Source organism: Drosophila eugracilis, unplaced genomic scaffold, assembly GCF_018153835.1.
Source record: "Drosophila eugracilis isolate 14026-0451.02 unplaced genomic scaffold, ASM1815383v1 contig_952, whole genome shotgun sequence".
In the NCBI taxonomy this organism is placed as follows: Eukaryota; Metazoa; Arthropoda; class Insecta; order Diptera; family Drosophilidae; genus Drosophila; species Drosophila eugracilis.
The window spans coordinates 418,231-442,287 of record NW_024573870.1 but is presented as its reverse complement, the minus strand read 5'-3'; the positions used below and the strand labels follow the sequence as shown (position 1 = coordinate 442,287).

General features: G+C 40.6%; 1 protein-coding gene across 2 annotated transcripts in view; it reads right to left on the bottom strand.

The window, feature by feature from the left end:
* LOC108106837 (brain tumor protein) overlaps positions 1-24,057 on the bottom strand; it is a 38,526-nt gene that overhangs the window by 7,278 nt on the left and 7,191 nt on the right. Inside the window, exons 2-4 of one of the 2 annotated variants that reach the window (XM_017214074.2) lie at positions 19,175-19,237; positions 4,973-5,246; positions 164-3,311 (exon numbers count right to left, since the gene is read on the bottom strand). In XM_017214074.2, the coding sequence (XP_017069563.1) occupies positions 164-3,260 (3,097 nt within the window). In that variant the 5' untranslated portion in view covers positions 3,261-3,311; positions 4,973-5,246; positions 19,175-19,237. Of the gene's footprint in view, positions 1-163; positions 3,312-4,972; positions 5,247-13,025; positions 13,272-19,174; positions 19,238-24,057 lie in introns of those variants that run through there. The other variant, XM_017214075.2, reaches the window with a different exon arrangement.

Here is a 24,057-nt window from a genome sequence, read left to right as displayed (position 1 = left end):
TTCGATTTTGTAGATTTAGAATTAGAGCTGGAGAGACCGCGCAAGTCAGACTATTGAGAACTTAGCTTAGAGCAGTAGTAAGAGCCGGAATTTACACACAGATCCTCTCATCCATTCCGGACTCCCCTTCCATTGGAGTGTGTGTCTGTGTCTGTTTACATACCCACTGGCGCCAGTTGGACATAGCGATAGATATAGAGCCGGTAATCCTTGCTGGCCAGCACCACACTGCCATCGTCCATGAGCGCCACATCGAAACACTGGGCGTGCTTCACCTTGGACTCGAGGGCCGAGATTAGCTGACCGTCCTGCGTGAAGATCGTCAGGTTGAAGTTGTTGTGGTTGTCAGCAATAAGAATCTCCCCGTTGGAGTTGATTCCGACACCAATTGGATAATTGGTTATGCCCTCGCCGCCAATCTGCCGCAGATACTGGCCCTCGTAGTTGAATACCTTGACGCAATGCGCCCGATTGTCGCTGATGAAGATCTCCTGCTTGTCATTAACCACCACGCCATTGGGGAACTCCAAATGCTTGGAGCATCCGAATTTGTGCAGAACATTGCCATTCTGGTCGAAGATGATCACACGCATCACTTTGCATTCCACCACAATGATCCGTCCCTTGTTGTCCACGGTCACACCACGAGGATGCTGCAAAATTGTGGCACCGAACTTCCTCACAAACTGTCCATACTGATTGTAGATCTGGATTTGGTGCGTGGGCGAGCGTTCGGTGACGATAATATCGCCGGAATTGCGCACCACGGCCACACGATTCGGGTACAGCAGCTGGGAGTCACGCTTGCCGCACTCGCCAAACTGGAACTTGAAGCGTCCCTCCTTGTCGAAGATCTGAATGCGATGGTTGTTCGTATCAGCCACAATGATGTCATTCTGGGCATTAACTGCCACACCGCTGGGCTCTGTGAACTGTCCCTCCATCACGCCGAATTCGCCAAACTTGCAGTGGTAGATCATCTTCTGACGCTTGATCTGCGATTTGGGCGGATAGATAGTGGCAGAAAGCAATTTGTTGGTCAGATCCAGCAAGGACTCTGAGCTCACGGTACTTCCGCCGGCTCCACCGGCACCCACAACGGTTCCTCCAACCGAAGACAGGCTGGCGAATGCATCAGCCACAGCAGAGCTACCGGCAACGCCATTTGTTACTGACGAGAAGAGGTTGTCGCTACCTCCGTTGCTCCACTTCTCGTAGGGATTGTAGTGGGCTACGGTACTGACGGCCGAACCATTGCTGCCGCTGTAGCCACCGCCTCGTTTAGGCATAAGCTCGCCGAAGTGCTGTTCCACTGCCAGGGCATTGCGATCGCGTCCGCTCAACAGAAGACTTCCGTTGCTGAATGCTCCGCCAGCTCCAGTGCCGTTTGAGCTGCTGTCCAACAAGCTGGATCCACTCAAACCAAGACCCAAGCCATGCAGCGACGATTGTGCCTGCAGTTGTTGGTGGTGTGAAGTCTGGTGATGATTGTGATGCCCATGGTGATGAGACTGCTGATGATGACCGTGATGGCTACCCGCGCTGCTGGCGCTACTGTTGCTGGCGCTCTGTGTAGGCCTGGCAATCGGGGGCTGCTTTCCATGACCATTGCTGGTCAGGCTTAGGCCAGCATGTCCTCCGTCCGAGCTGCTTGCCCGAATGTAACCGAAAGTGTTGCGCACTCCGGCCTGAATCGACTGATAATTGGACATAAACTCCATTTCGAAGGGAAGCTGCATCTCCTGGATGCCCATCTGTAGTTGCTGCTCCAGAGATTTGCGCAAGAGCAGGGCCTCTGTCAGCAAAGAGGATGGCGGAGCTGGACTCCGTTCAACCGCTTCACAGGTGGCCAGTCCCTTGTCGATCAAGTCACGGGAACGTTGCTGCCACGAACTGTTGCTGTTCACCTTTGCCGAGTACAGTGTCTCCAGCTCCTTGAGAAGTTCTGTCTTGCGCTCATCGAGCATGGAGGCGAAGAACTGATGCGTCTCGTTCAGCTCGTTGTGTGCCTTCTGGTACTGCAGCTTAACCTTGGTGAGATTCTGGTCCGAATTTCCGGCAATGCCGACAATCTCGCCAATCTTTCCGCGCATGTCTGCGAGCAGAGTCTGCAAAGCTGACTCATTGGCCGTTGATCCCGTCGAGGTTGACAATCCGGGTGACTGCACGTTCTCCAGTTCATGGAGACCTGTAGAGTGTTCCAATACAATGCATTCCTTGCACACCAGAATGCAGCAGGTGCGGCAACTGAACTTGAGCAGCTCCTGTTTGTGACGCGGGCAGAAAAGTTGCCTTTGCTGCTGCTGTTGCTGCTGAGGGTGCAGAGAACCATAGATGCTATCCTCTCGCTGTTGCTCCTGGGAATTTGCTTGGGCAGCGGCTGCCAGTACAATCTTCGAGAGTTGAGACATAGGCTGCGCCGGCAACAGTTGTTGTTGCTGCTGTTGCTGTTGTTGCGAGTCGAGTTGTTGCTGCTGCTGCTGCAGCATCATGGTCAGCGAACTAGAGTACTTGAACTCATTCGAGGCCGGATTGTTGCTGGGCGAACCCACGGAGAGAGGAGTACCAGTGGTGCTCGCCTCGAAACCCTTGATCAAGCACACGTTGTGCCCGTTGAAACAGTGCATAAATTCGTGAGCAGTCACACAGTTGGCGCACAGATAGCTCTGACAATCGAAGCACTTGGCCACGGCATCGCTGCACTTGCTCTTGCAGGCGGTGCAACGTGGCGGTGATCCATTGGCGGATGTGTTGCTCGAGGAGCTGTTGCTGCTGCTGTTGCTTCCCTTGCCGGCTCCCACAACCAGACTGCTGATGCCTGAGTTGCTGCCATTGTTTGAGCCCTGAAGATTGCTACCAATCACCCCTGGTCCATTGCTGCTAGCCACATTATTGGCGCTAATCACACTGCTGCTGGTGCTGCCGCAACCGCTGAGGCCGCTAGTCGAGGAGCTGGACGATGACGAAGACGAGGATGAGGACGAGGACGACGACGAGCAGGATGATGAGCTGGCCGATGAGCTGGACGAAACCGAGGCCGAGATCGGGTGATGGCCATTGATTACCGTCACCTCGGAACGCGACTTAACGCTGCTGCCGCCTGTGTACTCATCACTGCAGATGGCCGAATCGCTGGCCGGTGGCGATGAACCGCTCAACGTGAGCGGTGAGTCTGATAGATAGCCGGCGTGTTCGTACGATTCAATCGAGTTTGCCCCGCCCCGCATCGAGTCCAGAGATGGTGTCGGTGAGGACGCCATCTTTGTGTTGTAGTTGCCGTCGGTGGCTCCGTTTACCTTTAGGAGTAACAGCTGAAAAGGCAAAGAAAGAAAGTGGAAAGGTTGATTAGACTCGGTTTGGATTAACGTAAGTTTTTCTTTTTCCCCCCCCTAAATCCCAATTTAATTGTTTTGTTTTTCCCTACAATACAGGTGAATAATCTCGGCTGTCTGTACAACCCCGAATGCCCTCCTTTTCCTCCCCTCAAATCAACTGACCCATGAGTCACCTGCGGTCCTTGTCTTCTATCCTTATGAGTCAGCAGCTCCTCCACTTGAACCGAAACGTTTTGGCATTTCCATGGGCCCCGCAAACAAACAAATGTGCCACACCCCACAGACAGACGGCCCCCTTTTCCTTAGTCATCCCCTTTGTTATCATAATTTGTAGTTAATTGCCTCCATCCAACTGACAAGTCTCGTCTAATCCCCTAAAGCACGACAGCTGTGACCCGTGTTTTATTAAACATCTTCGAAGACGACAGTTGAAAGGTATGTGTTCCTTCCCCTAGGTTTACTATTTTCCCTGCACCCACCCACAAACAGAATCGAATCAAACTAGGAAACACGCCCCCACGGAATGCTTTTAAATACAATTCCAATTTCTTACGACAGAGTGGAGAAGCGTAGCTAAAAGTGAAGTGAAGCTGTACGGCTGGATGAAAGGAGTTTGACCGGGAGGAATATCCCCATCCTCCCTGTCCGTCTATATCCCTTCGCCTACCCTCTAACCTTTATCCTTCGTTCAGAGACGGACACAAATGCAATAAACGCACGCACAGACAGAAGGAAGGACACCCCGTAATCATAATTTTACTTCCCCTTTTCGCTGCCTTCGCGGTTCGTTGCCTTCGAGAAGAAAACTGTGGAGTTGGATAATATGGCAACAGCAGCAGCAGCAGGAAAAGCAGGGGAGTTTCACAACAAACCCCCGCCGCAGAAAAGTAAACAACAAAAAAAAAAAAGGACGAACTCTGGGAGCCCTGGAGAAACTTCTCTAGATTTCCAGAGCAGGCGAAACTTCCGTCAACAAGAAAATCAACGTAAAAGGCAATTCAAGTGAAAGCCAAGAGAGCGAGCGCCAGCGAAACGAAACGAAACTCAAAATCAACCCCGAAAAATGCGCCCAAGGGGGGAAATGTTGTATGCCAAGAGGGAAGGAGATGGTGTAAGGGACTGCAACTGTCTAGACTGGATGAACATTTATCATGCACACACACACACACACATACAACCAAAAACAAATTTTATTCACCGTGCTTCCTAGAGAAAATCCTTAATAATTCTAGAAACATTCTCATTTTCGTTGCGAAGGAAACTAATTAGGTTCGTAAACAAGTTTATTTAGTTGGCCAAAATAGCAATTAAAATATGAAACATTTTTATAAAAAAAAAAGTACAGTATACATTCCATGGAGAGGTGTTTAATTTGGAAAAGATTCTCAAAGTAAAAGTTTAAGAACAACGACAAAGGACTGAAGCTAAAAGTTGTTAAATTAAGCTTAACAAGTTTTGCGGAACCCTTTTCTATTAGTTATTGAGTACCCCCGTAATCTGAATACCGATATATAATATAGGAACTGGTAATCCCTGATAAATACCAATATCTACCGGTGATTCTCCCCAACAAAGGAGGAACACTATGAAACAAAAAAAAAACATAAAACTCATTAAACGGAGATAAGCCGACTTACCTTTACTGTTTTGTTGTTATATCTTGTTGTAGAATTTTCTATATATTCCAGTTTCGTTTCCTGGTTTGTTGTTGTTGTTGGTTGTTGCTTCTTGTTGCTAGTTGCTAGTTGCAGTTGCTTTCTCGCTCTTCCTCACTACGCAGTCTATATAATAAATTGCGTGGGATGGTTGCCGTTGTTGTATTTGTCGTTATTGTTGCAGTAACAAGTTGAAACAAATTTGTGTAGCATACTTTCAAGTGCTGTCAGTTAATTGCGTCGCGCACACAAAAGGCTGCAATGGAAAATAAAGCACAAAATTATTATTAGAAAGGATAATTGAATACAAGGTTAATTGTCAGTTTTTGCTATTTTGTTTATTACAATGACGTCGTGCGCGTTGTTTTTTTTTTTTTGTTCTTGTTCCCGGCAAGGACACTGCAAGCTAATATAAAGGTGAAATGTCCGCTAGTTATGTACAAATCGCGTGTGACGTGAATGCGACGCGGCTTCCTGCAAAACTAACTCTGCGCATAATGCAGCGACCCGGGTAAAGCTCAGGTCCCCGCCAAAGCAGCGACGTCGACAGAGACTGTGACAGAGGCAATGGCAGAGAGAGGCAAATGTCCTGGGATTTTCCTGCTCCCTAAAAAAAGACAACAACAACTACACAAGTTGCAGCAATGCAATGCTAGATACTCCAGTCTGAGATTTTTTTGTCTGACATTTAATCGAGCAATTGCTAGAAAGACAGGGAAAAAGACTAGAGGAAAAACCGGGAAAAATCAATAAATCCTATTTACATTTGCAAAGAGAGCGACGAACGAGGGAGAACCCAAAAAAGCGCTCTTTTTTGCCGAACTGTTGAATGCCGGCTGCAAAAGCAACAATACAACTGCACATCATCGCCACCCCCTTTTTGCTTATGGTTTAGTCACCCCTAAAACAATATGGCGGCCACTCACCCACAACAACATAAATAAAAAAGAAAACCTCCCCCCCAACGAAAGAGCAACAATTTTCGACGGCAAAAAACATTTTTTTTGCGCGCGCTACAGGTTGCGTGAGAGTAGTAAAGAGAGAAAGGAGAGAGAAAATAGACAGCCGAGAAAAAGAGGAGTCAGAAGAGAGGAGCAGCGCAAATACAGGAAACAATAAACGTGAACTACACAGAAATCAAAAACAACTAATATTAAAGTAAATAGCTTAGAATTATTTATTATGGAAATATCTTTTTAAAATTTTTGGAATTGCCAATCTAACACCATAGGTCATTAACTCAAATTTTCTTTCAATGTATCGTGTGCGCATGCTTTTTTTCCCAATTTGGGCAACGACCGCATCCAAAAGCAATAAAAACAAAACGTTCTCTCATGCTGCCTGCTTTTGTCCCTCTCTTTCTACCTTTCTCCCGTTCTTTCCTCTCTGCATTTCTCTGTTCTATGTTGCCGCGGAAGTTTCGAGAGAAATAGAAGAGACAACTATGCTAGAAATGACGTTGCAGCAGCAGCATCATCGCATTCACATCTCATCAACATAACTGCATAGCGAAAATTTCTGTACACCGGCAAATGCTGCAGTGTGAAAGAGACAGTTGACTACAGAGGGCGGAGAACGGAAGAGATGAGAGGAAAAATAGCCAGACGACAGGCACATAAATTCACACAAATACACAAACACACATGCGGATAAATACGGATTTACACGTGTAAAGTAGCGGCAATTTTTTCCTTCTTTTTTTTGCAACATTGCCAACTGTTGCGAATCGAGGAAAATGAGGCAGGGCAGCAAAAAAGAGAAGCGCAGATCTTCAAAAGGTATCGATCACTCACTCGTTTTAGCACTTACCGCTCACACCTGACACGCACGCACACACACACACACACACTCACCTATGTCCGTAGACAAAAAACTGACTCATAAATTTACCACCGGTAATTTCAACAAATTAGTTAATAAACACAAGAATAGCACTGAAACGTCACCGTTCAAAGGGGAAAATAAATAAATCATTTTTTTGACTTTAGAACCACCAATACCCTAACTAAACCTACTACCCTATAATTAAATGTATTCTTTTTAATATTTGTTTTATAAAAACTGTGTAATGTTTTGTAAAAATGATTACCAGATGAGAGTTATTTGACATTCCCAATTAAACACTGGAATTTAAGAGTAAAACACTTCTAAAAAAAAATTAAATAATAAAGAAACTGTAAAATAATCATTATAGATAACATTTCTTTGCTAGTCTTAAGTAGAAAAAGAAATGAATTTGTTATAAATCAAAAACCAAAATATGTCAAATTTGCAATACCCTAATATAGGGCACTAAAACAATAATTTATCATTGATGAACAGAGGGACTAATGAAGAGGGGTTGATAATAAGCGAGTTGTCTATCGATTAGATTAGCAAATTTCGGAGATAGTTGATGGAAGGCAGGCCGGAAGGGTGTTAAAGTGGTTCGGGCCATATCAAACTGACAGTTGGATTGTATATATTGACAAGATTAATATCATTTGAGGCCACAGGCCCATCAGAAGAATTGTATCGTCTCCACTTTTTGAGAGATGGGAGTGGAGCTCAATGTCGGTGCCATATGTTTTACTTAGCATTATTTTTGTTTGAGGGAGGGAGGGTTGGAAAGATGGGGTACATGAACAAATTCCAGAACGCTTGTAAAAGTGTTTAAAAATAGAGCGGGCTAATAATCAGAAATGCGAGTGCAGTGCACTGAGGGCGTGCCCCAACACCCTCCATCTTCCTCCTTCTTCTTCCATAATTAAGCACAAAATAAAGAAGAAGAAGACGATGCGAGGGAGGAGGTGAAAGAAAGAGAACCAGAACCAGAACAAGAACAAGAACAAGAAAGGGAGCAAAGCAAAGGCAAAGCGAGGCAAAAGAATCGACGTGGTTACCCCATGTGAGAAGTGGAACAAACTGCGCACAGGCATTACTAATGCAAAACAATTTGTACAAGATTATAAATTTCATGGCTCAGGAGAAGTGGAAAGAAAACAAAACAAAGTATTACAGCGATGTGCTGATGACGATGATTATGGAAAATATAAAATGATCAAGAACAAGAGCGGACGGACAGCACCAAGTTCAAGCCAAATCTAGATGGTGTGTGGGAGAGAAAAAATAAGAGGGTGCTGCTGTACAGTCGAAACTCTCTAACTCAGACTTGAAACTTAAAAGATACAGCTGGTTTCAGATCCATTGTAGTGCTGAATTAGTGGTGATAATAAATTCTTGTGATTTCACTGTACTAAAATGTTGAACCCTTGCTCTGCTGCTTGAAATATAAATTATTTTTTCACATCTACTCAATTTTTTGTTTTTATACATTCTTGACATTGATGATTTCATTTCATATTATAATTTTGATAAGAAATAAAACAAAGAATTTAATTTGACTTGAACAAATATGAAATCTTCTATTTTAATCAGAAAAAAGTATTAATAGAAGCACCACTGTAATTCCGCGCAAAAAGGCATAAAAAGAACCAACAACAAAAACATGAAAACGGGGAAGAGGAAGCAGGGAGTGTACGTTCTGGTTGTGCAGCAAAATAAACAAGGCTGTGTTCAACTTCCATGCATTCCCCTGCGAAATGTTTTTGGGGTTGCAACTGCAGCAGAGAGTTCAATGGTACCAAAAGCAGCAATAGCAGCAACAAAAACAAAGGCAATTACCATGACACATACACCCACAGACAGTGGTGGTCAGAATATTGAACACAGGCTAATATCTAACAAAAAACCAAATTCGCACAAGTTTTATTTGCAAATTAAAACAAAAACATTTTCAATAATGTAAATGACTCAAATTAATATGCTGTTAAATGCTCAAAATAAAAACTAATGAGAGACAAACCAGTTTTTTATTTAATTATTTGCATTTATGAATTTTCAAATCATGCTTCTGTGTATTAATTAGTTTATTGACACCTCTTCATTTAACGACTTGCCGTTTTATCAATTATTGCACGTTAAAATTGGAAACTATTAAAAAGGAAGTTCATTTCCTTATTTGATTTTTTAGCGATTACATTAAAACATCAATAAATACCTTAAGTGCTACTATTTTAAACACAACTATATGCATAGGATACATAGACATACTCAAAACTGCAACGAAAAATAAAAGAGAAGCCCAACACAAAGAGCAATCCATAAAACAGAAAGAACAAAGAAAACTACCTTTACCTGCTCGAAACACACACATACATATACAAACAGACGACTTCTTCTAAGCGAGGCAACAAAAATGCTGGCAGTTGGCAGATAAAATATCCGTCCCGATCCCAATTCCAATCCACATCCCATAGCAACTAACCATCCCATTCGCATCCTCAATTTCATCGCAAAGGCACCGCCAACATCACGACCTCCGCCGTGGTTCGATGCAAATTGCGATACAGTGGGTATTGGCAATAGGAAACTGCGTGGATTAAGAAATATATATAAGTTTATACAATCTTTAGCCTCGTTTTCATAACAATAAAAGCTATGCTATACAAATTTATAAACAGAGAAATTCCCTATTTTAATTACGTTCCTTATCTTTAAGAAAATGTACAGAGGAACTTTGATATCATTGATTGTTTCAGAATCTTTACGTTTTCAATACTGTATGGGTTTTCACTCTTTATCGTAGATAAAACAAGGGACCTCATATTGTGGACCCAACACTTATGTTCAACACGTAGAATCTTAAGCCAAATAATCCCACAGATTTTATGGTAACAAGATACGGATTGTAATTGGTAGACTTTTAAATTCTTTCAAACCGATCTTTACTGTAATCCCCAGTCGAATTCGTCGAATTCTGCGACGTTTGCTCCTCCCGCATTTTTGTAGTTTTTTTTTTTTTTGTTGTTTTTTTTTTTTTTAGACGACGCCAGCTATGCGTCAGCAGTGAAGCGACCCCCAAAGCGGCAGCTGCTGCTGAATGAAATTGACTTGACGCATTTTATTGAAGGAGACAATGGGCAAAAAACGAAGAACAACAAAATATCTGCACAAGGGAGTTTTATTGTTGCAGAAGAGAGGAAGAGAAGGAGGAAGAAGTCAGAAGAGGTAACGAAGAAGAACGGCAGCATCCAATTTAACAGAGGGTCCCGAGCTCCCAGACGCTCTTCCTCTCCCTCTTTTACCCTCCTTCCATTCTTACTTCTTCGCGGGTCGTTCTCCCACGACCAATCTCCCTCTCTCTCCCACTCGCATCAAAGGCCCCGCAGGTCAACGGCGTCGTTGCAGTTCTTGTTCTTTTTTTTTCTGTTGTCTCCTCCTTTTTTTTGTATTCTGCACAACATTTTCTTTCTTACTGCGCTTTGTAGTGTCTGTGGTTCGTTAGCTGCTTCTTCTTCTTACTTTGCTCTCCTGCTCTCTTGCTATATTGAGTACGAGAGCAAGCGAAATGGCATGTGTCTGTGTGTCCTGGCTTTTACAGTGGTGGTAGGAAATATCAAGGAAACCTTGCACAGGTACAGTGTCGGCTGGGAATATTCCATTTCAGCCAGAACTCGAAAATTTCAGTTTGGAATAAGTCGAAATAATCACCATATATACGGACTTCCTTTGTAGATTTCATTAATTCAAAGTTTAAACAAAACCAACTGAGAATATGTATTATTTTAGGATGCACATTCTATTGTACGTAAGACTATCGAAAACAAAGGAAAAGATAGGCAAAAGTTATAATAGAAATATATCTTTGTTTGGTACTATTTTTGAAACTTTGAATTCCCTATTATGAAGGAAGCTCAACCGTAGATGCACATGCTATCTTCTAGTGCTGCAACACCATTATCGTCCAATCAAGTGGAACGTGTTCTCAGTGTGCCTCGTTTGCGTGTTAACTTTCGATAAATATTTACTATCTGCTTTAACATTTTCAATTAGAGATGTACCAATTTCGGGTTGGTTTCCTGCTTTATCTATTACGTGGTGGCAAAGCGACGCTCTCTGATAATGGAAACTAAGAAAAAACCAAAAAACAAAGAAGGGGGAAAACACAAAATTTGTACAGCACAGAAGAAGAGCTAGCAAAGATTGGCGGGAACAGAGGAGGGAACGACCCCGACCGAGTTCTAGAAAATCTCGGAAAGTAACAAAACACTACAGGAAATGCATTTTACATAAGACATTTGGGTTGCGATGGCGAATCAATTGGAGATGGCCCGAATCGTTGCTGATGCAAGGATCGTGTCTGACATATCTGAATTGTAAATCAGAAAATCTTCGATACAGCTGCTGTCTGTACAGTGATCACTGGGTGAATGTTTACTATTTCTCGGGGTTGAATGTAATTCCAAATAAGATTTAGATTAATCTAGACTTGTCACTCACAGTGTGTTTAAATTTTCAGCCCTCCTAAGCTCGGTACAGTTGCACCTACTGTATACTTTAAGTTCTCATGTTGCCAGTAAGAAACCAAGTTGAAACACATTTAGATATTGTTTATGTTAGATAATAAACATGTTTGGGAAACCTAAGTATTACAATCCGTTGGTAAATTTGTACGATTAAATTTCAACATTTTTATTTCTGTTACTATGAGCATATATTATTTTTAATCTAATATCTGGCCTTTTCTAATTCCCGCTTTCGAGTTTCTACTGCAATCAGTTCGAAATAAAGCCCAGCAGCGACAGCTTTTTTTTAATCAGTAAGCGTAGTTTTTAGCTCTGCTGGCGTCACCAAATCGAGCGTGAAACAAGACGCATGGAATATATAGCATTCGATATGTTATGTTTCGCCTTTCCGTTCTATACGTATTTATGTTTGTACAACAAATACTGGACGCACGGCACAGCACAGATAGGAACAAATTTTAAACACGTTTTTAGATATTTTTTTTTTTTTTGGTTTGGTTGTCTTGTATTTTTGCTTTCGGCGTAAATAAAACAGGCACTCACACACAGACCGGCAGTTTGTATATTAATGAGAAGCCCCAAGCGTGGTTTGCACGTCGATCAGTCTGTCAGTCTACAGTGATTAAATTTAAAGAACATTGCCGTAATAATTTTTGTTTAAAATACACACAGAAACAAGAAAACAAACTCGTGTTTTATTCTTCCGCATCGCGGCAACAGCAACAACAAAGACAATAACAACAACGATATCGACATCGACAACAAAAACCCATGAACACAGTCGCCGAGAGTTGAATGTTGCGGAGAATTGTGTTTAAACAGTTGGGTCGCGATAAATAGGCCCGACTTTCGGACTTTTTGGACGGGGGAAGGTCGTCTCGCATTGAGTTGAAGGAAGTGCTCTACCCCTCTGGTCTTAAAAGGTTGTTAACCATTTCATCATTATCGGATCTTGTTTGTCGCTTTTGCAATTACAGTGGTTATCGGCCAAGAGAAATTGCGAAAACGAATACCGAGGTCGGGGGTTTAGTAAGGATTATATATATTAAGACGAAAACTATAAACGTTTCGATAAAAGAATGTATTGAATTAAAAATATGTATGTTTTTAAAAATTCGATTTTTTCTGTAGGAATTCACAAATTTTTGGTTTGGTAACCGGATAACCACTAAATATTTATATGTCATAGTTTTTTAAGAATATCTTTTACTAGACACAATCTGCTGGCCGAGAGTGTAAGAACGCAGACTGTGGCACAAAACGAAATAAGAAATGAGATAATAATAACAAAAAGCATAGAAACGTAAAAAGTTAATGCAAACAACAACAATGCGCACTGCCGTTGAAAAGAACAAACAAACGAAGGAAGCTAAGAGCAGGAGGGAAATAAAAGAACACGAACAAAATGTTTCGTTGCAATGCAACAAACAGCTACAACAATGCAAGTGATGCACCGCCAGAAAGAGATAGAAAGGCCGAACAAGAAGCGCAGCAGGAAAAAGGCAGCAGCAGCAGCACCACCAACACACACATTCGTTCACTCATATATACAGTCACGCACTCACGTACGCGATTCTAAACAAGTTGATGAACTCTACGGCATCGTTGGAAGAAGAAGAACGAGAAGTAGCAGAACTAAACAATTTGTATATTCTTATTTTTTAACATTTATTGCGTTGCATACGTACATAGGCTAGGTATGTATATGTTTCGGTTGCACTTAGATTTACTTATTATTCCACTAGTATTAATACTTTTTATTGCTTTTTTTCGCACAGTTCACACGCACGCACGTTGTAGTAGTGGTGTATTCTCTGAACGCGACGGGAAATGAACGCGAGCGAACGCTAAACTGCTATTTAAGTTTTTAATGTTTAAGTAGAACCAACTTTTCCCGGCCAAGTTGGAAACCCGACTGAAAGGGTACTTCTTGAAACCAACGACGAACACGAAATCCCCAGTCAATTTTACAGATACAGATACATTTGTTCTCTCTCTCTCTGCTCTCGCGCTCTCTTTATCAACGCTCAATTTGGTTGAATGAGAATGAACCAGCATGGCAAAGAAGAATTTTTACAAGACACGGAACGAGGAATAGGAACGAACGGGAACGAAACGAACAAGCCAAGCGGACAAAAAACTCACTCAACCAGTTATCGCCAGCGGGAGAGAGACAAAGAACCAGCGAACAACAGACACAGAGAGCGAGCGGGTAAGAGAGAGGGAAATCTAGTTTCTGCAGAACGCCAAAGGGAATGGATTGGCAATTGGAACGGGTATGTATATACATACATACATAAAGCGATGAGACTGACCTCTGACAACCTCCTACACTCGCACACGTACATATGTACCATATGTTTGTATGTACTCAAACAGAACATAAATTGCGCGAGGGAGCAGTGCACTCCAAGTATTCCGGGCTCTGTTTGTATATGTACATATGTATTTCCATATATATGTGCATTATATGAGTGGGAGTGAGCTGCACTTACAAAAGGAGAAGAGTGGCAAAGGAGGCAAGGTATAAGATGAAGAAGAACGAAGAGCAGACAGACAGAAGAGTCGGAAAAAAGGGCCGCGAAGAGCGGAAGCAGCAGAGACTGCAGAAAATAACACTGGTCGTGGGGTAATTTGTAAAATTCCCTCGATTTTTGGGGGTAAAACCCCATGCATAGAACCAATGCAGTGAGTCAAAAGATTATCATCATTCGCATTTATTTTCGGGCTTGTTTCGCAATAAGTGATTATACGATTTCGATTTGCATAAATTCAGATTTCTCGCAAAAAATATCATAATTTGAATGGAATCAGAACTGGAACTGATTACAGGTCTCTCTCGGTGCTATAAACAATGATGGATGGTGGGCAGCAGATTATATTTATATTTGATATTTTAATTTATTTTAAAATGCAAAACGTATTTTGCTTTTTAAAGGAAATTTCAATCAATATCAAGCCATGCAAATTAAAATCTTTTATATATTGTGTAAGAGGAGCGTTTCTAAAGAAAGATCATAAATATTAATATATGTAAATATATTCTGTTATAAAAGAACAACAATAAAAACTATTTTAAGACCTTTGGATATTAAAAAAATGTTAGAAAGCAAATCTAAAACCAATGATTTATTTTAATAAATAAAACCTAGTTTGATGGCCAAATAACTACCCATTGTACAGTAAACAATCGTTAAGACAACTATTAAACTAAACTAAACTGTTAATTCTATTGCTCCAGAGAAAGGAAGAACCTGTAATAGCTGGCTCTGTTGAAAATAGACGTCTAAACTTGTGTATAAGCTAGTTTAGCTCTTTATGGTCATTACCAACTAGGCTAGTTTACAACTGGTGACTTTTCTTGAAGCGCTGATGCAATAGGAATACATGTGAAAGAGAGATGGAGAATTAGAAAGAAAGAGATGAGGAGAGACGGGCACGCAAGGTAAAAGTCTGCGCGCTTGCGTCATGTGCGTTTTCAGCGTTTTCTGATCAAAAGAAAAGAATAACGTGGAATGGCAACCACAGACGTTGACTTCGCTGCCGCTGCGATATTGTACGTCCGGGGACTTTGGAGAATAAACCAGTCTAGAAACGCCGCTCGGCTCTATAATTATGTTGCTTGTTCGAGTATGTATATATATATGTACATATACAATACAAGCACACAAATACATTGAAAAGCACCTATATACTCGCTGCTGCCACAAAGGGCCTTAAACTTTGTTTAAAGTCAAGGTCAGTGATTTCTTGTGCGCCAATTGCGATGGTATCGTATCGTGCGGCTCGTGAGGCTGCGTGACTCACGCACTGACGCATCGTAAGCCACGGATTATCCACACTCATTTTTTTCGGGTTTCCTATTTCTGAATTTTACAATAGCTTTTATTTGTAGTAATTTTTGTTTATATTTTATTTTTATTTTGTGGAGATAAGTTATAAATAATTATAATAATATAAAAAGGTTTATCCTTATATGAGGCCTTGTATCCTCTAAGGTATCTTAATGCTTCAATACCGAAGCACAACCTATGTACCTTCATTCCTTTGGTACAAAACCCATTCTTGTTTAGCCCGCCTGAAATTCCACGAATTGATGATTTCAAGGGGCTCTGTGGGATGGGAAGATAATGCTGCTGTTGCGGCTGGTGCAGGGAAACAAGTGGAATAGTGGGATATGGTACGGGCACAAATATCTGTTCGGTTTTCAGCCTCCCTATGTGATCGATATGTCTATATACCACCTTTATAGCCATCTCACTTACGCCGCCAGAGCCCGAGCTTTTGTCCTTGCCGGCGGTTCATGAACCTTCGACTTTACTCCTCTGACGAACGACGTGCTTAAAGTAGCAAAAAAGATACGGCCGCAAAAAATCCAGCAAACACACAAAAAAAAAGCAGAAAAAAAAAACATAATGCCAGCCGCCAATGGCAAAGAAAAAACAATTACGCCAAGCGTTGAAATATTTTCGCTACGACCAGAAATACAGTCAAACTTCGTAAACTGGAATATAGTCGTACATACATATCTGCCGCAAGACACCAGCCATAAAAATACTGAATAGTACTAGCATTTAAGAGCCATTTTAATATATATTTTTTTTTTTAACACACAAACATACACATGTAAGTCATAAAAACTCGGGACTTGTAGTAAAACTTATGTATATGCCAACTAAAATAAAATATTTATTATTTAATGACAATTGAAGAAAATTTGCGTTTAGCATCGACCATAAAACCTTGACACAAGACTACAAAAACATGAAAATTGCGCAGTCATCAATTTTTTTAATAAATTTATAATGTTTGCAAATAAATCTTTTAAAATACAGAAATGTTTGCAAGAAACATATCTGTTTTTTATAAAACAGGTAAAGGTAAGATTTTAAAATATTTGAATATATATTTTTGAAGGATACCCTCTTTCCCTGGACATTATAATAAATTCATATGCTTAAAGTTGCTTTCTTTAGAAACATAATAGTTACAATATTTAGATTTTAATCAAGATGTGTTGACATATAGAATGAAATAGAAAAAGTTTGGGAAATTCAAAGTGCTCTATCTTTCACCCAATAAAAGGGTAGCAGGGAGAGAAAGAAAGAGGGGAATTTAAGTTAGACCCCGCCACACGGCAACGTTCATTAGCCGACCGACCTCAGCCTCAACTGTTTTATTGCCATATTGACAGACAATTCAATCGAGTGCGTTTCAATAGCCCAGCCAGGCTAATCATTTTCATGGGTATTGAGTGAGAGAGTGAGAGGGCCAAAATGAGGGAGGGGATGGCGTACGTGCGATCCCTTTTAGCAGCTGTCACACACAGCCAACAGCAGCAGCTACAACAACTACTACAGCCGCCGCCAGATGTTTCCCTTGATCGGAGGGGGAAAGCCCAACCCATAAACCATATAAAATACAACGATCACATATTTGTTATGGCTCTTTCAATAATTTTTTTGGGAAAGACGTTGGGCTGGAACAAAATGTGACACTTGAAACCGGAAATTAGCAGCAGCAGCAGCAGCAGGCGATGCAGCTGTCGTTCCCTCTCTCTCTCTCTCTCTCTCTCTCTCTGTTTCTCTCCTTTTCACTCGTTTTAATGCCAGGTGAAGCCGTGTTTTAAGAGCTCTGCTCTAGACATATGGACATACTCGTACATAAAACATCCAATCACTCGATCGAGCCTCTCTTACAAGCAGGAAGTGGTAGAAATTCTGAAAGTGTTGCATGCTCTCTTCTCATCTATTGTCAGTTCTTATGTCACTAATGGATCTGCCGCGTTGGTATTATAAACAGTTAGTTACACCTCTTAGTTCCGGAACTCGAGCAAATTATGCATGGCATAATGAAAACGATCATCAGCATAAAAAAGCGGGATTTTTCTTTTCAAGAATTACCTTTCTTTCGTGTGAGCTCTTTTCATTTTTGTTTTTATAACCCAGTTAATAATCAAGTTTTAAGGTTAATTATTCGCTACTTGTATTTGCTATCCTAATTTTTAACCCAACAAATTGAAAGTTAATTGCAAACTTAAAAGAAAGACTAATAAATTAGAAAAAAAATCTGAGAAGCCAGAATTTATATAAAGTTTTACCTCTTTTTTTTTTTTTTAATTAATTATTTTCAGTTGGCAACCGAATACTAAGAATAAGAATCTGATAAAAGGCAACTTGTTTTCCTTTTTTTTTTCAATTTGAATTTCGAGAAGTGGAGTACGTAACTTTAGCCACTTGGCCCGCATTTGGTTATGGGGATCTGTCTTTGGTTTTTGGGACACTATTAAAGGTTCGAGGTCGTGAGTTCTCGGTTTTCAACGCCCACCATATCCCCTTACATTAAAGCTAATGAGGGCACCTTCATTGAACTCTCTTCTCTGTTCTTTCTTTCTTCTACGGTGTCTTCCCGCTGTGAATTTGTTGTCTTTTATTGTGTCTTTTTGTTTGTTTCTACACTGACCTCATAATTCGCATTAAACTAATAAACGAAAAAGACGCCCCCTCAGGAAATTTCAATCAGCTTGTTGAAATCCGAACTTTGGTTTGAACTTTTTTCTTTTGCTTTTTTTCTTTTGATTTTTTCTTTTGCCTTTTCTTTTGTGATTCTTGGAAAGTTCACGGTTTGGTCAAAATGTTGCGAAAATATTGTTGCGAAGGGGCGAGTGACTTTTAACTAGAAGCGAATGGCGAAACTGAAACCAAAAAAACAAAAAACAACGCCTAAATGAAGAAAGAAGAAAGAGATGGAGTCTCAAATACAGAGACAGCCTTAAAATGACATTAGTTTGGACATAATAAATAAAACGTTAACAGACATAGAAACAAAAAACAACGGCAAGAGTCAACGAACGGCTAAAAAATTCACGAACTTGAAAAAAGTGTGTGGCTAACGCTGACGTCGAGTCGACGCAGGCAGAACGCCGATGTCAATAAACCAACTAACCGGCGACCTGCGGACCATGAATAGACAAAAAACAACAACAACAACAACCAAAAACCCCACAAAAAAGAGCAAACTTGTTGCTCTCGCACGGCAACAACCAACAGATTTGGCATTAATACAAAAAAAAATTGAAATAAAATCTGTGATTCCATCAGCCAAATCTCTTGATAAATGTCCTGTGGAGAAATATATCACTTATGCCACGAACTTTGGGCGGAAGTTGAAACAACAAGTTAGAACAATATTTGTCTAGTGTCACGACCTAAAAATATCCTTTAATTAAGTTCGTAAAATATGAAATTTGGAAACTTTTCCTGTTACAGATCGTCTTCCTTTTATAATAAACATAACTTTTTTGTAGGTTAAAACGTAGTGTAACATACTTTGCTTCGAATACAATATACCCCTTAACTTTACGAGTGGCGGGTATAAAAATATAAATAATAACAGCATTAGCACATGTTTCGCATTCGGTATGTGGGGTCCTCTATCGTATATAGCATCTCTGTCTCCCTTTAAAGGGGCACCCGCATGGCATATAAATGAGAAGAAGAGGAGCAGCTACTCCAGACATCAGACGCGTACGTGAGATATGATGAATAATCCAACGTCCGTTTTCCCCTTCCTTCCCCCATCATAACTCGCTCCATTGAGCTTCTCTCTACACATGCTGGCAGGTATTGGGTTTCTAGTACGAAGGACACACGCTTCTTGAAAAGGAGAGAGAGAGGGATAATGCCAAAGCGGTTTCCAGATAGATTTATTGTCTATGCGGATATATAGCAAACACGACAAGGTAGAGCGCAACGAAACCTTGAATACCCTTAGGAAACAGCTGATTCTTAAGCAATTAAAAGTTCTTAAGCATGTTGTTGTCTTTGCCAAGACTTACCTCATAATCTTTCCAGTGTCAGCGGTAAGATTCCGACCTCAGGTCAAGTTTAACAGGTTTTTTCTGAAAAACAAATAAAGAATTAATCATGTTAGATATGATCATCAAATATTCTTAATGACTATTTATGGCACTAACTAAATGCAGGGGTTATAGGCAATCAAATCTTAAAAACTTAACTTAAGAGATATATCATAAAAGCATTAAATTCTTAAATATAAAAACACGTCAATTATAATTAAGAACAAAATTGCTGTGTTTCATTGACGGCCAACTTGTTGGCCACATAATGAAGCCATTCGCTAGGGTATAAAAGCCCTTAAGTACACGCATTATTTCTAACATGTCCTTTGAATCTCTTTTACTTTCTCCACCAACTTTTTTTATTTGGCTTGCTCTGCGAAACACTTTACGTTAATTATTCAGTGTACACAAAAAAAAAGGAGCTTCCCTGCGGGTAATGGTGGGTGGGTGGTAGTATGAGACCGCATTAAAGAGCTCTGTCTCTCTGTGGTCTGTTGTCAAAGGTGGGAGGTGTGTGTGTGAGAGTGGGCGGGGAGTTCTTATGTAATTGATGAACGCTGTTAATTATGACCGGCTTTAACTGTCACTTTTTGGGCAATTTCTCAGCTCGAGTGGTTTAATGAAAAGGGGTGGTTGGCTGAGTCTACCTTTGTCACCTGAACTGCCCCCGCTGAGCTTGTATTTGACTTTGAAAATGTTCTTATCAAAGATGCTAGTTTTTTGTGTGTTTCTGGTTTTCATGACCTTAGAATTAAAATAGGCTTAAAAACCCCCACAATTGAAAGACAAGGCAAGACAGGGTAGGGGGAGCTAAAGATAATTTGGCGTTTTAAGATTAATAAACCCGTAAGGTATAGATAACTCTTGCTTAAAGTCTCCTAACATTAGTAAAAAGTCAAAGAAATAGTCAAGTTACCAAACATAATTTTAAAATTGACTAAAACTTGTTTTAAGTTGAAATTTATGAAATTTATTCCATTTGGGATCAGAGATTATATTCCAACTGCCAGTGGTATGATTGACCTGTGAGAAGGAGGAGGGCAGGTAATTGCTCCCCCAAGCAACATATAGCCTTCCTTTCTGGTTTTCTTCTCGGCTCGGTTCAATGCCGCAGCGGCTGTTCCAGTTACCATTTCGTTCCCCAAGCGCCCACAGTTCGCGATCTTCACACGCGCAAAAAAAAAAAAAAAAAGGGGTGGTGAGGTCAGAGAGAGGGGGCGCGCTAGAGGGGGTAGCAGTGGTAGATAGGTTAGCTAAGCGTCTGTTTCTGTTCTTTTGTTTCAAACTCGTTTATTGGCTCTACCTAGGCAAGCATTTCAACTTTCAAAAAGAGCCAAAGTCAGCGACCAGGTTATAGTACCCACATCTATATATATATAAATCTATGTATGTAGATGTATATATATGTATAGCGGTGTATATAGTATATGTGCTTTAGACCCCGTGACTCCGGCCGAAGAGTCTTTTGTGTCTGTGTTGTTGGCCAAAAATTCGCTTTGTTTTGCACTCGACAGCGTGCGCCTTCTTTATTATTATCTGCCTCTCCTTTGCCTGTTTGCTTTTGAGAACTTTTTGTTCTTCTGGCGCATTTTCTTCTTGGCTTTCTTGGTTCTTGGGTTATTCTCTGTCTGTGCCACCCTTCCTCCCTCCCCCCAGCCATCATTAGGTTTTCTCCACCGCTCCACCGCCATCGCAGTTCGTATTTCGCAGTTTGCAGCCTCTTCTAATGTCTTTGTTACCTTCATTTTTGGGGTCTCCGGCCGAGTGTGTGTTCTTTCACCTTTTTCGGTTAGTGGAAACTTTTTTCTTTTTTTTTTTTTTTGGCCAGAAGGTCAACGTTCATAATTGCTTGTGATACACTCTTAAAGCCAACGAACCGCGTGCTTTTCGAGCAACGACTCCTTCTCACAACATTCCAAATTGCGATATTAGATGCGGCAAATTAATATGCCTCGTACAGTCAAAGTTGGTTAACGAGGAAAATTTAGTTTTCAGAACATTACTTTATCATAGATAAGGTATTTAAAAATAAGTCTTATTATGCGTTGTGTTATTTTTTGTTTTTATTTTTTAAGTATATTTGTGGCTCTTTTTAACTTTTAGTGGAATTTATTTAAATTACTTTGTGACTTTTATTTTGTTTAGTTTAAGGAGTTTTAAAGCAATTATATAAATGCATATCAGAAGTTTAAGCTTGAGAACATTTTGAAAATTCAATTTGACTTCTATATTACTCAACTAAATATGAATTTAATTTAAGCAAAATTACAAGTTAGATTTGTTTAGGTTCGTCTGTACTCATATAATTTTTTGTGGTTCAACGGAAATGGCACTTTTGGTTCGGTCCAGAAGTTTGCTTTGCCTTACCCCTCACTCCCAAAACCCCACCGCCATATTTTGCACACCCCTTGATTATTTCTTTAATCAGATGTGGGAAGTTCTTTGAACTGAACTTGGCAAAGGCGACCTCCCTTTCTCTCAGGGGCATTTTGAATGTTTCCTCTGCCGATTCGAGTGGGTAATTCCCCACTAATTTCCCCAAAGAACTTTTGACGGAGGAGAACCGTTCGTTCTCTGGGGAGAGTTATGTACTTTCGGGGCAATCGGAGAGTTAGGGTTCAGGGTTAGGTCGGTCAAAGGTTCCGCCAGATTACCGATGGGGCCGCCAAGCCCGGAAAACATTAGTTTCGAGGGGTGCTGCTCCCAGTGCAGGCGTATTTCAGCTCAAAAATGAAACAATTAAATTATTCCATAATTACATAGATTGTCTCTATGCTGGATGAAAAATTAAACGAAGGGAACTCCAGCTGAGAGCCACGCCTGCACAAAACCATCAAGTATCATTAACCAGCTTTATGGCCTCTATTTTATTTGGAGTTGTTTGTACTCAAATTAACTTGAATTGGGCGAGAAAATGGGTAGAGAGGAGAGCCCTTAACTCAAGACTCAACGTAAAACAGATAATAATAACAAACGTTATCGAATTTTGTTAAAAAGAAATTCTAAAAAATCAGATTTTCCTATTTGCCCACTAATAATGATGTTTTCAACATTGCCTTTTGAGTTTTAGAGCCAATTGATAGAATGTTTTTCCTATCATAATGTTTCTTCCAGTGTAACCTATAAGCTGAACCGAAAACAACAACGACAATGGCCAATCATCAAGCAACATCAACAAACAAAGCGCCTGAAGAATCTGAGAAGAACGTCGACATCAGTTGAGGAATTGGAATCGGTGAAGAATCGGAATCGGAGAAGAACGTCGACAGCGGCGTTGGCGTACGAACATTGACCTTCATTAAGGAAGAAGAAGAAAACGCGGTAGAACCCACTGACAGCAGCAACAACTTTTCAAGCTTGCTCACTCACTCACTCACCTCCTTGTTTTTGCTTTTTTGCTTTTGGCCATCAATCAGTCAGTTATTCACTCTCTCACTCACTCAAATGCAGTTTCCTTTAAGCTCGGTCTAAATATGTCTACCTCTCTCTCTCTCCCCGCTTGCCTCTTTCACTGCATCTATCGCTTACTCACCGCCGACAACGGTAAATTTGCTTACGTTTTTCTGGTTTAATAAACACAATATTATTTAACACTGACATTTTACAACCAAGGAACACAAACGCCAAATGCAAAATAAGTTACACTGTAAATAAAATCTGTGTTTTATTGGTATTTTGTGAAAAATATATTTTTTGAGAATTTATGTAGATTATATACATGAATTGAATGCTAATGATATATTGCTCCCTGTTATTTAAAAATAATAAACAAAAGTTTAAAATTACAAGTTAAGAACTTCTTAAAGAATATTTTGGTTGAGCCTCAAAAGATGTTCCAAAAATGACCCAAAAAGGCGGTTTTAGTAACTAAAGTTTAGATTCATATTTTTCCAAGTGTCTCCCAGGCGTCGCTGTTGACGCCTACCGCTCTGCCAGCGCTTTCAGAGGAAGGGGCACAGTGGTGGTGCAGGGGCACATTCACTTCTCGTTTTAAGCTGAATCACCATAAACCAAAAGCCACGAGTTGCGGGCCAGCGAAAGAATAAATAATAAGTGCCTTCAAGAGCAAGCGAGACGGATGGATGGGGAGACCGGGACAGGCAGCAGCACAAGAATATCTAATAAGAAATCAGCAAAAACCGAGTCTGAAAAACGTGTTTTTGTGTTTTTCGTTGTTATTCCTTATTTTTTATTTTTATTTCTTTCTCTTCGTCTTGGACTTTAATAGGTGGGCGTGGAGGGGGGAAAAACCGGGAGGTGGGCCGGGTAAGTTAGTTGCTGAACGGAACGAAACGGTCAACTGAAGCTCTAAGCGCGACACCAAAAAAAAAAAAAGTACATTGTGAAATCATTTCTATTTCTAAACAACAACAAGCGGAAGCAACAACACGAAGAGCAGCAACAATACAAGCCGCTAAAGAATTTGATAGGGGAATACAGTGGTAAATCGGAAATACTCGGTATAACGAAATCCGGAACCGCACTTTTCTTTAGCAAGTAGATCATCTTATCAGTAAGTCCATTCAATATTTAATGATTCAAATAGCAAAAGTTTAAGCAGTGATCAAAGCAAAAAATTCTTTAGATGATGATGGAAAAATGTTATGAAATTAAAATACAATTATTAGAGCGTTTACTGTACAAGTGTGCAACTGGCTGGTGACCCCCTCCACCTCCCTAGCAACCAAACCGTCTTGTCCCACCTCCAAAGGCATTTAGCTTTGTTTTATCAGCAATTTCAGTTTCAGCTGAACTATACTCTGAGCATTTCTACATACAATATTTCAATATGGATTCACTGGAGTCGTCGGGCTGTGAATTCTCGTGCTGTTCTTTTTTTTTTTGCCCGCTCTGTTTCT